General features: G+C 46.5%; 1 protein-coding gene across 1 annotated transcript in view; it reads right to left on the reverse strand.

Moving 5' to 3' along the window:
- UQCC1 (ubiquinol-cytochrome c reductase complex assembly factor 1) overlaps positions 1–16,839 on the reverse strand; it is a 213,519-nt gene extending 196,680 nt beyond the window's left edge. Inside the window, exon 1 of the mRNA XM_075350030.1 lies at positions 16,748–16,839. Coding sequence (XP_075206145.1) covers positions 16,748–16,771 — 24 coding nt within the window. The 5' untranslated portion in view covers positions 16,772–16,839. The remainder of the gene's footprint in view (positions 1–16,747) is intronic.
- Between the last annotated feature and the right edge of the window lie 201 nt (positions 16,840–17,040).

The raw sequence follows: 17,040 nt of genomic DNA on the forward strand, positions 1-17,040 counted from the left end.
ATTGAGAGAGAGAGAGAGGATCGAGAGAGAGAGAGAGATCGAGAGAGAGATCGAGATCGAGATCGAGAGAGAGAGGAGAGAGAGAGAGAGAGAGAGAGAGAGAGAGAGAGATCGAGAGAGAGATTCGAGAGAGAGAGAGAGAGATCGAGAGAGAGAGAGAGAGAGATCGAGAGAGAGAGAGAGAGAGAGAGAGAGAGATCGAGAGAGAGAGAGAGATCGAGAGAGAGAGAGAGGATCGAGAGAGAGAGAGCCCAAATTGTGCCCCCCAACTCCCCATAACCCTGATCCCCTCCCACCACACTTACTGTATTTCTCTTGCTTTGGCAACACTAATTGTATTTTGGTCCTGCCAATAAAGCATATTTGAATTTGAATTTGAGAGAGAGATCGAGAGAGAGAGATCGAGAGAGAGAGAGAGAGATCGAGAGAGAGAGATCGAGAGAGAGAGATCGAGAGAGAGAGATCGAGAGAGAGAGATCGAGAGAGAGAGAGATCGAGAGAGAGAGAGATCGAGAGAGAGAGAGATCGAGAGAGAGAGAGATCGAGAGAGAGAGAGATCGGAGAGAGAGAGAGATCGAGAGAGAGAGAGATCGAGAGAGAGAGAGATCGAGAGAGAGAGAGATCGAGATCGAGAGATCGAGAGATCGAGAGATCGAGATCGAGAGAGAGAGATCGAGAGAGAGAGATCGAGAGAGAGAGATCGAGAGAGAGAGATCGAGAGAGAGAGATCGAGAGAGATCGAGAGAGATCGAGAGAGAGAGAGATCGAGATCGAGAGAGAGAGATCGAGAGAGAGAGATCGAGAGATCGAGAGATCGAGATCGAGAGAGAGAGATCGAGAGAGAGAGATCGAGAGAGAGAGATCGAGAGAGAGAGATCGAGAGAGAGAGATCGAGAGAGATCGAGAGAGATCGAGAGAGAGAGAGATCGAGATCGAGAGAGAGAGATCGAGAGAGAGAGATCGAGAGAGATCGAGAGAGAGAGATCGGAGAGAGATCGAGAGAGAGAGATCGAGATCGAGAGAGAGAGATCGAGAGAGAGAGATCGAGAGAGATCGAGAGAGAGAGAAGAGAGATCGAGAGAGAGAGAAGAGATCGAGAGAGAGATCGAGATCGAGATACTCATACTACACACCGGCACATACGATATCCACCAAAAGACAGTCACAAAGGACCTATCAAAACTCGCACTAGCAGCCCAGCAAAAATTCCCCAGAACCAAAATAATCCTGTCTGCCCTGCTTCCAAGGGAAAGATGTACACCAACAAATAACCCAGCAAAATCAACTCAGAGCTGGCCGCCAGTATTACCTCAGCACCAAACATACAGCTGGCAAGACACCCCGAAATAACGCTCCATCACCTCTATGACGACAAACACCTCAATAAACAAGGAGGTCAGCCATCTAGCAAGAGAGCTAAAGGACATGGTTCTAAACAGACCTCCAAGACCACAAGCAAGACACCACCAACAGATGGCAGCCCACAGAGACCCCTGGAGAGAGTCCACAGAGATGCAGAAATACTCAAGACCACATGCCCCAAAATGGCAATACAAAGCAACAGAGGGCAGCACATGCAGAAATAAGGACATTGCTCAACACATTGTGCAGCAAACTCTTAGGACACTACTAAAATATGCCACCCAAACCCACCACTAAATCCGGTTATGTCCTATGAAAATCTATCCTTCCTCATTATAAGGTATATCAACTAAATATGACATCCTTAGTTATCAGCAGCTGGAACATTCAAGGATTGAATGCCTCAGCTTTTGGGTCCAAGACAAATGACCCAGACTTCAAACAAAGGCTAAAGAACATTGACATCCAGATCCTCCTGGAGACATGGGCCCGGGCAGAGGAGGAATCTCTCGCACCCATGGGATACCAAGGAATTTTCTGTCTCCGCCCAGAAAAACAAGAACACCAAACATGGCCGCTGCTCAGGGGCATACTAATATGGTACAAGGGAGAGATCCAAGAACATATCAAGGCAATAAAAAGAGGAGAAAGCCATATCTGGATGCAGATAAGCAGCTCCATCCTCACCTCTCAGCAGGACATCTACCTCTGCGCAGCCTACATCCCTCATCAGAATCCCCATACTATAAGCCGGACATCTACGAGGAACTTCAGAGGGAGGCTGCCCAATTCCAGTCAAAGGTAAGGTGCTCATCTGTGAGACCTGAACGCCAGGACAGGTACAGAGAGGACTACCTGTCACCTGACGGAAACACATACGTCCTGGGAGATGAGCCCTTCTACAGAGACTCAGTACAGACAACAAGAAACAGCTATGACAGAGTGGTGAATAAAGCGGCAGAAAACTGCTGAACCTGTGCCGGAGCTTGGGGCTGCATATACTGAACGGGCGCACCAGGGGGGACTCATTAGGGAGATTTACACTAAACTCCCACACGGGCAGTAGTGTAGTGGATTATGCCATACCCAGACATGGACCCAGCAAACATGAATGCCTTCATAGTCACCCCCGACACCCACATGTCAGACCACAACCAGACACTGCTTGTACCTGAGATCCACGGACAAGTCCACCCACACAAAAGCCCCACTTGAGCGGTCTCCACAATTTGCCACCATCCTTCAAGTGGTCCAAACAGTTAGCCATTGAATACACCAACACGACCAACAGAACAGAGATTAAAGAGCTGCTTGTAAACTTTCACACAAAATCCTATACATCAAACCAGCAAGGGGTCAACCTGGCAGTAAACGACTTTAATAACATCCTATATACCATGTGCAGAGCTAGCAGGCCTCAGAAGGACCAACTCCAAGAGACCTACAAATAAACAAGGCCAAAAATGGTTTGATAAAGAATGCAAGACACTGCGCAACTCCCTAAGGATAGCCTCAAATCAAAAACACAGAGACCCGGACAACAAGGAGCTAAGAGTGGTCCATGACACCCTACAGAGGCAATACAAGCGAACCCTCAAGGAGAAAAAACAAAAGCACATCTCCCACAAACTGCAGCAGCTCGAAGACTCCCTCCAGGATAACTCATTCTGGGAGACATGGAGCCATATCGGTACAAGTCCCAAGCAAAGTACCCTCCACATTCAAAATGGCCAACATCTGGCACAGCTACTTCAAGGGCCTCTACAAGAATATCCCAGAAGACGACCTAACCCCAGAACAAGAGCATATAATGACTAAAACTGAGGGACATGGAGGAGACAATCAAGGACTTTCAAATCCTCTGGACATACAATCAGTGTGCTGGAAATAAAAGACAGAATCAAAACTGCTAAAATCTAAGAAGGCCGCGGGCAGTGACGGCATACTGCCAGAGATGATCAATACAGTTCCCCAGATATTCATGCAGCACTGGCTAAACTATTCACCCCACGTCCTGAGTGCCGGCTACTTCCCTCAAAGCTGGAATCAAGGTCTCATAACGCCCATCTACAAGGATGGAGACCGATATGACCCAGCAAACTACAGAGGGATCTGTGTCAACAGCATTCTGGGAAAACTGTTTAACAGCATCATTAATAAAAGGATTATCGCCTTCCTCACCCAGGGGTGACGTCCTCAGCAGAAGCCAAGCTGGGTCATGCCAAACCACCGCACCACGGACCACATTTACACCCTGCAAAGCCTCATCAAGCCACGTCCACGACAAAAAACAGGGGGAAAATATTTGCATGTTTCGTGGACTTCAAAAGGCCTTTGACTCAGTGTGGCATCCAGGCCTGTTCCTGAACTCCTGGAGAGCGGAATAGGTGGCAGGACCTACGACGTGATCAAGAGCTCATACACTGAGAACCGGTGCAGCGTGAAGGTGAACGGAAGAGGACGGCTTTCTTCCGACAGGGGCCGTGGGGTCAGACAGGGCTGCAGCCTGAGTCCAACTCTATTCAACATCTATATAAATGGACTAGCAACAGCTCTAGAGTCCTCCCCCACTCCAGGCTCAGTCTGCATGACCGAGAGGTGAAGTTCCTGCTGTACGCAGATGACCTCCTGCTACTCTCCCCAACTGAAAGAGGCCTCCAAGATAGCCTGGCAGTACTGGAAACATTCAGCACCACATGGGCGCTTCCCATCAACCAAAAGAAGACCAAAGTCATGGTGTTTCAGAAGAGGAACCAGAACAAAATAAACACTCCCTCCTTCACATTAAATGGCTCCACGCTGGAGAACACCAGCAGCTACACCTACCTCGGTCTGGAGCTAAGCAATAACGGGAGCCTCAAGCAAGCAGCAGAAGCCCTGAAAGGAAAAGCATGCAGAACCTTCTATGCCATCAGAAGACAACTGTACCACCTCAAACCACCTTGTGAGAGTCTGGCTCAAGATATTTGACAGCGTCATACACCCCTATACTGCTATATGGCAGCGAGGTATGGGCCCAGTGACCTACCCAGACCACACAAAGTGGGATTCCAGCCCTACCGAAGTCTTTCACATGGAGTTCTGTAAATATCTCCTCCAAGTCCATCGCAGCACCTCAAACATAGCCTGTAGGGCAGAGCTGGGCCGATTCCCCTTATGGTTCACTATACACAAGAGGGCGCTATCACACCAGGCACACACACAGAACAGCAACCCCAGCTCCTACCCATCATAAAGCCCTGCTGAGCCGGAGCCCAGAGCAAGCCAGGAACCCCGGCAGCCAGTCCAGCCAAAGTCAGCAACACCCCCTGACAAAAGCCCAAATAAAGAGATCTCAGAGAGCTGCAAGATGCAATACATAGAGGACTGGAAGAGTGAATTAGAGAACTCCCAGAAACTCACCATCTACCGGTCACTGCGGAGGGACTACACTCTGGCCCCATATCTGGAAAGGCTACGCCACCCCAAAGACAGGCAGACCCTGAGCCTGTACAGACTGAGTGCCCACAGCCTAGAGGTGGAAACAGGGCGGCACCGACAGACATACAAGCCGCGAGAGAACAGACTGTGCCAGCACTGCCAGCAGGGGGCTCTGGAGGACGAGACGCATTTCCTACTGCACTGTGACAAATACTCAGCAGTGAGGGGCTCCCACTTCCAGAAATTTACCACCCATAGCCCGGGCTTTCCATCCATGGATGAGGACATGAAACTCCGCCTCCTACTGGGGGAAGAGGAATCAATGGTGGAGATCGCCGCCCAATATGTCACCACATGTCATAAGCTGAGGGGAACCTAAGACCCCTAAATGGACTGTCAGAGCCCAAATTGTGCCCCCCAACTCCCCATAACCCTGATCCCCTCCCACCACACTTACTGTATTTCTCTTGCTTTGGCAACACTAATTGTATTTTGGTCCTGCCAATAAAGCATATTTGAATTTGAATTTGAATTTGAGAGATCGAGAGAGAGAGATCGAGAGAGAGAGATCGAGAGAGAGAGAGATCGAGAGAGAGAGAGAGATCGAGAGAGAGAGAGAGATCGAGAGAGAGAGAGAGATCGAGAGAGAGAGAGAGAGATCGAGAGAGAGAGAGAGATCGAGAGAGAGAGAGAGATCGAGAGAGAGAGAGAGATCGAGAGAGAGAGAGAGATCGAGAGAGAGAGAGATCGAGAGAGAGAGAGATCGAGAGAGAGAGAGATCGAGAGAGAGAGAGATCGAGAGAGAGAGAGATCGAGAGAGATCGAGAGAGAGAGAGATCGAGAGAGAGAGAGATCGAGAGAGAGATCGAGAGAGAGATCGAGAGAGAGATCGAGAGAGAGATCGAGAGAGAGATCGAGAGAGAGATCGAGAGAGAGATCGAGAGAGAGATCGAGAGAGAGATCGAGAGAGAGATCGAGAGAGATCGAGAGAGAGAGAGATCGAGAGAGAGAGAGATCGAGAGAGAGAGAGATCGAGAGAGAGAGAGATCGAGAGAGAGAGAGATCGAGAGAGAGAGAGATCGAGAGAGAGAGAGATCGAGAGAGAGAGAGATCGAGAGAGAGAGATCGAGAGAGAGATCGAGAGAGAGATCGAGAGAGAGATCGAGAGAGAGATCGAGAGAGAGATCGAGAGAGAGAGAGATCGAGAGAGAGAGATCGAGAGAGAGAGATCGAGAGAGAGAGATCGAGAGAGAGAGATCGAGAGAGAGAGATCGAGAGAGAGATCGAGAGAGAGATCGAGAGAGATCGAGAGAGATCGAGAGAGATCGAGAGAGATCGAGAGAGATCGAGAGAGATCGAGAGAGATCGAGAGAGATCGAGAGAGATCGAGAGAGATCGAGAGAGATCGAGAGAGATCGAGAGAGATCGAGAGAGAGAGATCGAGAGAGAGAGATCGAGAGAGAGAGATCGAGAGAGAGAGATCGAGAGAGAGAGATCGAGAGAGAGAGATCGAGAGAGAGAGATCGAGAGAGAGAGATCGAGAGAGAGAGATCGAGAGAGAGAGAGATCGAGAGAGAGAGAGATCGAGAGAGAGAGAGATCGAGAGAGAGAGAGATCGAGAGAGAGAGAGATCGAGAGAGAGAGAGATCGAGAGAGAGAGAGATCGAGAGAGAGAGAGATCGAGAGAGAGAGAGATCGAGAGAGAGAGAGATCGAGAGAGAGAGAGATCGAGAGAGAGAGAGATCGAGAGAGAGAGAGATCGAGAGAGAGAGAGATCGAGAGAGAGATCGAGAGAGAGATCGAGAGAGATCGAGAGAGAGAGAGATCGAGAGAGAGAGAGATCGAGAGAGAGATCGAGAGAGATCGAGAGAGAGAGAGATCGAGAGAGAGAGAGATCGAGAGAGAGAGAGATCGAGAGAGAGAGAGATCGAGAGAGAGAGAGATCGAGAGAGAGAGAGATCGAGAGAGAGAGAGATCGAGAGAGAGAGAGATCGAGAGAGAGATCGAGAGAGAGATCGAGAGAGAGATCGAGAGAGAGATCGAGAGAGAGATCGAGAGAGAGATCGAGAGAGAGATCGAGAGAGAGATCGAGAGAGAGATCGAGAGAGAGATCGAGAGAGAGAGATCGAGAGAGAGAGATCGAGAGAGAGAGATCGAGAGAGAGAGATCGAGAGAGAGAGATCGAGAGAGAGAGATCGAGAGAGAGATCGAGAGAGATCGAGAGAGATCGAGAGAGATCGAGAGAGATCGAGAGAGATCGAGAGAGATCGAGAGAGATCGAGAGAGATCGAGAGAGAGAGATCGAGAGAGAGAGATCGAGAGAGAGAGATCGAGAGAGAGAGATCGAGAGAGAGAGATCGAGAGAGAGAGATCGAGAGAGAGAGATCGAGAGAGAGAGATCGAGAGAGAGAGATCGAGAGAGAGAGATCGAGAGAGAGAGATCGAGAGAGAGAGATCGAGAGAGAGAGAGATCGAGAGAGAGAGATCGAGAGAGAGAGAGATCGAGAGAGAGAGAGATCGAGAGAGAGAGAGATCGAGAGAGAGAGAGATCGAGAGAGAGAGAGAGATCGAGAGAGAGAGAGATCGAGAGAGAGAGATCGAGAGAGAGAGATCGAGATCGAGAGATAGAGAGAGAGAGATCGAGAGAGAGAGAGATCGAGAGAGAGAGAGATCGAGAGAGAGAGAGATCGAGAGAGAGAGATCGAGAGAGAGAGATCGAGATCGAGAGATCGAGATCGAGATCGAGAGATCGAGAGATCGAGATCGAGAGAGAGAGAGATCGAGAGAGAGAGAGATCGAGAGAGAGAGAGATCGAGAGAGAGAGAGATCGAGAGAGAGAGATCGAGAGAGAGAGAGATCGAGAGAGAGAGATCGAGAGAGAGAGATCGAGAGAGAGAGATCGAGAGAGATCGAGAGAGAGAGATCGAGATCGAGAGAGAGAGATCGAGAGATCGAGATCGAGAGATCGAGAGAGAGAGATCGAGATCGAGAGATCGAGAGAGAGAGAGAGAGATCGAGAGAGAGAGATCGAGAGAGAGAGATCGAGAGAGAGAGAGATCGAGAGAGAGAGATCGAGAGAGAGAGATCGAGAGAGAGAGAGAGAGAGAGAGAGAGATCGAGAGAGAGAGATCGAGAGAGAGAGATCGAGATCGAGAGAGAGAGAGATCGAGAGAGAGAGATCGAGAGAGAGAGAGATCGAGAGAGAGAGAGATCGAGAGAGAGAGATCGAGAGAGAGAGATCGAGAGAGATCGAGAGAGAGAGAGAGATCGAGAGAGAGAGAGAGATCGAGAGAGAGAGATCGAGAGAGAGAGATCGAGAGAGAGAGATCGAGAGAGAGAGATCGAGATCGAGAGAGAGAGAGATCGAGAGAGAGAGATCGAGAGAGAGAGAGATCGAGAGAGAGAGAGATCGAGAGAGAGAGATCGAGAGAGAGAGATCGAGAGAGAGAGATCGAGAGAGATCGAGAGAGAGAGATCGAGATCGAGAGAGAGAGAGATCGAGAGAGAGAGATCGAGAGAGATCGAGAGACACACACACAGGTATATAATATATATATATATATATATATATATATATATATATATATATATATATATATATATATATATATATATATATATATATATATATATATATATATATATATATATATAGAATTTAGGCCACTTCTCCCCATGTTCCTTTTTTTCCCAAAGCCTTTTAAAATACCACTTAGGGGGAGATTTGTTTCAGAGCTTTAGTGGCGCTTTAAATATGAAAGTCTGCTGGCCCAGACTTATATTCACCTCTGGCAGCTTCATCCTTTCTCAGCACCATACCTGTCCTGCAGTGCCATCTTATGACTGTGAGTTATGACTGGCCAAAAGTCAGAAGTTTGGTTTTCAGAGTTGTATATGGATGTGACCTTGGACTCATTCTCACAAGGAAAGACTAGAAGCAATGGGATGAAACTGATGGGGAGGAAACACAGATTAGATATTAGAAAAAAACTTTTTGATAGTGAGGGTGATCAACAAGTGGAACAGGCTGCCACGAGAGTTGGTGAGTTTTCCTTCAATGGAAGTCTTTAAAAAGGAGGTTGAACAGACATCTGTCTGGGATGATTTAGTGAATCCTGCTTTGAGCAGGGGGTTGGACTAGATGACCCAGGAGGTCCACTCAAACTCTACCATTCTGTGATTCTATCTTGACTTCCAGTGTGCTGTATGAAATACTAGACCTGCCGGCAGGCAACAAATCACTGGAGACCCGACTGGAGCGATGGTAGAACAAGATGAAGAAGGCGGCAGGTGAGTATAATACAGGAGACTTACATTTACAGTACCACTCCAGCGCTAAAATAGAAAAAAAAATGCTGGAGAAGTGCTTTAAATCATAATTGACCATACTATGAAGAAAAAGACATGGATCGCACATCCCAAAAATACAATGATCTAAAGCCGCTAGGCAAAAAATTAAATAGAACATGAGGTTCTTTTGTTACCATTCTGATCAGATTGTATTAAGCCCACTGCCACGTCACGGCAAACCTCTTGAGTGGGTCCCTAACCTGACCTTTTTGTGTGGCACCGTGCGACCCGTGTGCTGTCGGTGGGGCGGCTCGGCCTGGAGCCTTGGGGGCTTTGACTTGCAGCATGGGTGCTGTGAGGCATCAGGTCGCCCGCCCTGCTGGCGCTTTGTCGCTGCGGCGGTGGTCGGTGCACGGTGCCACACAAAAAGGTCAGGTTAGGGACCCACTCAAGAGGTTTGCCGTGACGTGGCAGTGGGCTTAATACAATCTGATCAGAATGGTAACAAAAGAACCTCATGTTCTATTTAATTTTTTGCCTAGCGGCTTTATATCATTGTATTTTTGGGATGTGCGATCCATGTCTTTTTCTTCATAGTATGGTATTTAAATCATAATTGATATGTTCTGTTCCCACCACTAGAGGGCACTTAGGAGCCCACTGAAGACAGGTTTAGTAGTGCAGAATACACCATAATTCCCCTAAACCTAAACTTACACCTAAAGGGAATGGCTGGGAGTTTTACACAAATGGCCAGTCCTTAGGATTAATAACCCTGCGGTGGCGGTGTGACACCCAGCACCATGGCTGATCAGGTACTCCCATTAGTGCTCAGTTTCACAGCTGCATAGCTCTGCCAACAGTATAGTGGCCACAGCCGGGTACTGCACATCCACCTACTGATTCAATTAGGGGGTGTATGAGCATTATGCGGCCACTATACAGATAATTAGAGGGGGTGCTGGGTGCTGCACTTCCATCAATCACATATTGACGACATATCCTAAGGATAGGCCATAAATGTAAAAGTCGTGTATCAGACAGTAATGTATGTAATTGAACTCAAAGCAGAAGTGGTCCGTCCTGGGACAGAGCGCCATTTATTGTTCATGTTTGTGCAGGACACTGGCCTGTAGCAGTATAGCTCTGAGCAACACGTCAAACAATTGTCATTTTTCTTAGAATCACCCAAAAATCTTCACGCTTCTCAAGATAAATTAAAAGAAAACGCTGTGAATTGTAATAATGGTAGAAATGCAGATAATGTCACTGATTGTAACGAGTACGGCATACACCGCAGAATGGTAGTCAACAATATATATATATTAATATAATTAAATAAATAGATATAATTATATAATATATATATATATATATATATATATATATATATATATATATATATATATATATATATATATATATATATACACACACACAGTGCCTACAACTAGTATTCAACCCCCTGCAGATTTAGGTTTGATAAGATGCAAATAAGTTAGAGCCTGCAAACTTCAACAAGAGCAGGATTTATTAACAGATGCATAACTTGTTGGTTTGTAAGATTTATGTTGCTCAGTAAAATTTTAATAAATTTTCAACATAAAAGTGTGGGTCAATTATTATTCAACCCCTAGGTTTAATATTTTGTGGAATAACCCTTGTTTGCAATTACAGCTAATAATCTTCTTCTATATGACGGCACAGGTCTCTGGAGTTATCTTGGCCCACTCCTCCATGCAGATCTTCTCCAAGTTATCTAGGTTCTTTGGGTGTCTCATGTGGACTTTAATATTGAGCTCCTTCCACAAGTTTTCAATTGGGTTAAGGTCAGGAGACTGACTAGGCCACTGCAACACCTTGATTTTTTCCCTCTTGAACCAGGCCTTGGTTTTCTTGGCTGTGTGCTTTGGGTCCTTGTCTTCTTGGAAGATGAAATGACGACCCATCTTAAGATCCTTGATGGAGGAGCGGAGGTTCTTGGCCAAAATCTCCAGGTAGGCCGTGCTATCCATCTTCCCATGGATGCGGACCAGATGGCCAGGCCCCTTGGCTGAGAAACAGCCCCACAGCATGATGCTGCCACCACCATGCTTGACTGTAGGGATGGTATTCTTGGGGTCGTATGCAGTGCCATCCAGTCTCCAAACGTCACGTGTGTGGTTGGCACCAAAGATCTCGATCTTGGTCTCTTCAGACCAGAGAACCTTGAACCAGTCTGTCTCAGAGTCCTCCAAGTGATCATGAGCAAACTGTAGACGAGCCTTGACATGACGCTTTGAAAGTAAAGGTACCTTACGGGCTCGTCTGGAACGGAGACCATTGCGGTGGAGTACGTTACTTATGGTATTGACTGAAACCAATGTCCCCACTGCCATGAGATCTTCCCGGAGCTCCTTCCTTGTTGTCCTTGGGTTAGCCTTGACTCCTCTGACAAGCCTGGCCTCGGCACGGGTGGAAACTTTCAAAGGCTGTCCAGGCCGTGGAAGGCTAACAGTACTTCCATAAGCCTTCCACTTCTGGATGATGCTCCCAACAGTGGAGACAGGTAGGCCCAACTCCTTGGAAAGGGTTTTGTACCCCTTGCCAGCCTTGTGACCCTCCACGATCTTGTCTCTGATGGCCTTGGAATGCTCCTTTGTCTTTCCCATGTTGACCAAGTATGAGTGCTGTTCACAAGTTTGGGGAGGGTCTTAATTAGTCAGAAAAGGCTGGAAAAAGAGATAATTAATCCAAACATGTGAAGCTCATTGTTCTTTGTGCCTGAAATACTTCTTAATACTTTAGGGGAACCAAAACAGAATTCTGGTGGTTTGAGGGGTTGAATAATAAATGACCCTCTGAATAAACTTTTCACAATTTAAAAAAAAAAAAAAAAGAAATAACATTCTTTTTTGCTGCAGTGCATTTCACACTTCCAGGCTGATCTACAGTCCAAATGTCACAATGCCAAGTTAATTCCGAATGTGTAAACCTGCTAAATATGCAGGGGGTTGAATACTACTTGTAGGCACTAATTATATATATATATATATATATATATATATATACATATACACACATACATACATATACATATACATACACACACAGTACAGACCAAAAGTTTGGACACACCTTCTCATCTCTAGAACAACTGTTAGGCTGGAATCACACTTACGAGTGTAAAAATCGGTCTGATTCTCATGCTAGAAAGTAGCACGATTTCTTCTCACATTTCATCAGTGTGCTGTCAGTGTGCAATCAGTTTTTTTCCTCAGCAGCTGCTACTCATGTACTGTTATGTATAGGAGCATTTACAGTGTTCTCTGCTACATGCGTGAAATGTATTGAGAAAAACGGATGTCACTAGGATGGTCCGAGTGACATCCTTTTTTTTCACGCACCGATAGACTTGCATTGAAGAGACTCGTTCGAAGAACTCACAAAAAAACGCAGCATGCTGCGATTTCTTTCTCAGTCCGATTTGGACTGAGAAAAAAAAATAGATCTGAGCTGCCTCATTGATTAACATTGGACCGAGTGCAATGCGAGATTTTCTCGCATTGCACTCGTGCAAGTTAATCGCAAGTGTGACTCCAGCCTTAAGAGGAGACTTTGTGCAGCAGGCCTTCATGGTAAAATAGCTGCTAGGAAACCACTGCTAAGGACAGGCAACAAGCAGAAGAGACTTGTTTTTGTCTAGGCAAAAGAACACAAGGAATGGACATTAGACCAGTGGAAATCTGTGCTTTGGTCTGATGAGTCCAAATTTGAGATCTTTGGATCCAACCACCTTGTCTTTGTAGAAAAGGTGAACGGATGGACTCTATATGCCTGGTTCCCACCGTGAAGCATGGAGGAGGAGGTGTGATGGTGTGGGGGGGGGCTTTGCTGGTGACACTGTTGGGGATTTATTCAAAATTGAAGGCTTACAGAACCAGCATGCCTACCACAGCATCTTGCAGCGGCGTGCTATTTCATCCTGTTTGCGTTTAGTTGGACCATCATTTATTTTTCAACAGGACAATGACCCCAAACACACCTCCAGGCTGTGTAAGGGCTATTTCACCAAGCAGGAGAGTGATAGGGTGCTACGCCAGATGACCTGGCCTACACAGTCACCAGACCTGAACCCAATCGAGATGGTTTGGGCGTGAACTGGACCGCAGAGTGAAGGCGAAAGGGCCAACAAGTGCTAAGCATCTCTGGGAACTCCTTCAAGACTGTTGGAAAACCATTTCCGGTGACTACCTCTTGAAGCTCATCAAGAGAATGCCAAGAGTGTGCAAAGTAGTAATCAGAGCAAAAGGTGGCTACTTTGAAGAACCTAGAATATAAGACGTATTTTCAGTTGTTTCACACTTTAAGTATTTCATTCCACATGTTTTAATTCATAATTTTGATGCCTTCAATGTGAATCTACAATTTTCAGACTCAAATAAAGAAAACTCAATGAATGAGAAGGTGTGTCCAAACTTTTGGTCTGTACTGTAATATATATACACATTTCTTTACAAACACTCCACATTTTAGGAGGTCAAAAGTAATTGGACAAATAAACCAAACCCAAACAAAATATTTTTATTTTCAATATTTTGTTGCGAATCCTTTGGAGGCAATCACTGCCTTAAGTCTGGAACCCATGGACATCACCAAACGCTGGGTTTCCTCCTTCTTAATGCTTTGCCAGGCCTTTACAGCCGCAACCTTCAGGTCTTGCTTGTTTGTGGGTCTTTCCGTCTTAAGTCTGGATTTGAGCAAGTGAAATGCATGCTCAATTGGGTTAAGATCTGGTGATTGACTTGGCCATTGCAGAATGTTCCACTTTTTTGCACTCATGAACTTCTGGGTAGCTTTGGCTGTATGCTTGGGGTCATTGTCCATCTGTACTATGAAGCGCCGTCCATCAACTTTGTGGCATTTGGCTGAATCTGGGCTGAAAGTATATCCCGGTACACTTCAGAATTCATCCGGCTACTCTTGTCTGCTGTTATGTCATCAATAAACACAAGTGACCCAGTGCCATTGAAAGCCATGCATGCCCATGCCATCACGTTGCCTCCACCATGTTTTACAGAGGATGTGGTGTGCCTTGGATCATGTGCCGTTCCCTTTCTTCTCCAAACTTTATTCTTCCCATCATTCTGGTACAGGTTGATCTTTGTCTCATCTGTCCATAGAATACTTTTCCAGAACTGAGCTGGCTTCATGAGGTGTTTTTCAGCAAATTTAACTCTGGCCTGTCTATTTTTGGAATTGATGAATGGTTTGCATCTAGATGTGAACCCTTTGTATTTACTTTCATGGAGTCTTCTCTTTACTGTTGACTTAGAGACAGATACACCTACCTCACTGAGAGTGTTCTGGACTTCAGTTGATGTTGTGAATGGGTTCTTCTTCACCAAAGAAAGTATGCGGCGATCATCCACCACTGTTGTCATCCGTGGACGCCCAGGCCTTTTTGAGTTCCCAAGCTCACCAGTCAATTCCTTTTTTCTCAGAATGTACCCGACTGTTGATTTTGCTACTCCAAGCATGTCTGCTATCTCTCTGATGGATTTTTTCTTTTTTTTCAGCCTCAGGATGTTCTGCTTCACCTCAATTGAGAGTTCCTTAGACCGCATGTTGTCTGGTCACAGCAACAGCTTCCAAATGCAAAACCACACACCTGTAATCAACCCCAGACCTTTTAACTACTTCATTGATTACAGGTTAACGAGGGAGACGCCTTCAGAGTTAATTCAGCCCTTAGAGTCCCTTGTCCAATTACTTTTGGTCCCTTGAAAAAGAGGAGGCTATGCATTACAGAGCTATGATTCCTAAACCCTTTCTCCGATTTGGATGTGAAAACTCTCATATTGCAGCTGGGAGTGTGCACTTTCAGCCCATATTATATATATAATTGTATTTCTGAACATGTTTTTGTAAACAGCTAAAATAACAAAACTTGTGTCACTGTCCAAATATTTCTGGACCTAACTGTATATATATATATATATATATATATATATATATATATATATATATATATATATATATATATATATATAATGTGTATGTATATAGATTCTGGACCGTGAAGAAGGCGTGTTTTACCGCTGAAATGCATAGTGCCATCTGCACTACTTTCCTGCGTTAATGCTGTTCTGAACTCCTTGGACCATTGCTTTTTAATGGATTTACGAATAAAATGAAAGAATCCAGGTCACAGGTGCCAGCCACAGTCACGCCAACGTGGCATGTATCAGCATCATAGAAAAAAGGCAGCTGTGTTTATTAATGCCAGGTCACAATACTAATGCACTGCAGGTTACTGCAGCCCCCATGAAAGAGGCAGAGGCAGCACACGAGCAAAATACTCACGCCAACCATTCATGGAAGGGGATGGCTGCCTAGTACGGGCCCATAATGCGGCAGTGTGAGGGACAGACCCGTAAGTCTACATGCACACGATCCAGAGACAATACGTTCTAGACTCAGTATCATTCCTCTTCTGGAGAGGCGAGTGTTCTCTGTGGGAGAACGCAGTGCCCGTGCCCACGATCAGAATTCTGGGAACAGTGGATTTTCACTGTTATCCAGCTGAGAACATTCGTGTCTCCGCAGCATAAATTGACATGCTGCAGATCGGGAAGCCGTGCACAGGTCAGTTTACACTGTGGAAAAAAGAAGCACAGTGGGCAGGAAATTTCTATATGTCCCATTCACTGTGCAGGTTCTGTACAATACAGTGTTTTGGAAGCAGTGAAAACGCTGCTAACACTAATCACAGGAACATGCCCTAATGCGGCCACGTGCAACACAGATCTGTAATGCGGCCCGAGTGGCACGGACACGTAATGCGGCAAGGACACTTAAGGCGGCAGCCTGCGGCACGGACACTTAAGGCGGCAGCCTGCGGCACGGACACTTAAGGCGGCAGCCTGCGGCACGGACACTTAAGGCGGCAGCCTGCGGCACGGACACTTAAGGCGGCAGACTGCGGCACGGACACTTAAGGCAGCAGACTGCGGCACGGACACTTAAGGCGGCAGACTGCGGCACGGACACTTAAGGCGGCAGACTGCGGCACGGACACTTAAGGCGGCAGACTGCGGCACGGACACCTAATGCGGCAGCCTGCGGCACGGACACCTAATGCGGCAGCCTGCGGCACGGACACGTAATGCGGCTGCCTGCGGCACGGACACGTAATGCGGCTGCCTGCGGCACGGACACGTAATGTGGCTTTGTGCATGAACCTGAAAGCACATAAAATGCAACAGGGCAGTGAGAGTCGACAGCGACCATACAGAACATATCTCAGAGACATGCATCTAGGGGAGGGAAGTATAGACACTGTCCAGCAAGATGATGAAACAGAAATACACACCATAATGCTGTCACTTCTGCATTACATTACTATAGATTATACTGCATGTTACATAACATGTTATATAACATCATATTTCATTACTACAAGTAGCAGCTTCATAGGATAGACAAGATATCTGACTGAGAGATCTCAGAGCTCACTGATGGACACATGAACACGAGGTCACCTTGTGTCACACTCTACCTTTAAATCATCACTATACGTGCACCAGACCTCCCCTATCTTGTATGATGTGCCCCGATTAACAGCTCTGCAGGTGCTGCGGACTATACCACTCACTCACCCCGATAGGGGGTATTCTGACACATAACTACTTACGCCTAATCTGACGAGCGCTGCCATAGTGACAACAGGGAGTTTACTTGTGGCTGCAGCCCCGGTCTCTTCATTCCATGCTGAATCTAAACACTTCCGAGGTGAGCGGCGCTGCATCCGCCTCCAGCTCTGTGTGTAAGATGGGGAGACGGCGGCCGCCATCTTGTGGTTGGCAATGTGTTTCACATAGGAGAAACCGGTAATATGTGACTACAGACTGCAGCTGGACATGATAGTGAGTGAGGTAATGCTATGCGAGATCTGTCCTGAATAAAAAGGGTACAATCCCAATATGT

Source organism: Anomaloglossus baeobatrachus, chromosome 5 (assembly GCF_048569485.1).
Source record: "Anomaloglossus baeobatrachus isolate aAnoBae1 chromosome 5, aAnoBae1.hap1, whole genome shotgun sequence".
Lineage (NCBI taxonomy): Eukaryota > Metazoa > Chordata > Amphibia > Anura > Aromobatidae > Anomaloglossus > Anomaloglossus baeobatrachus.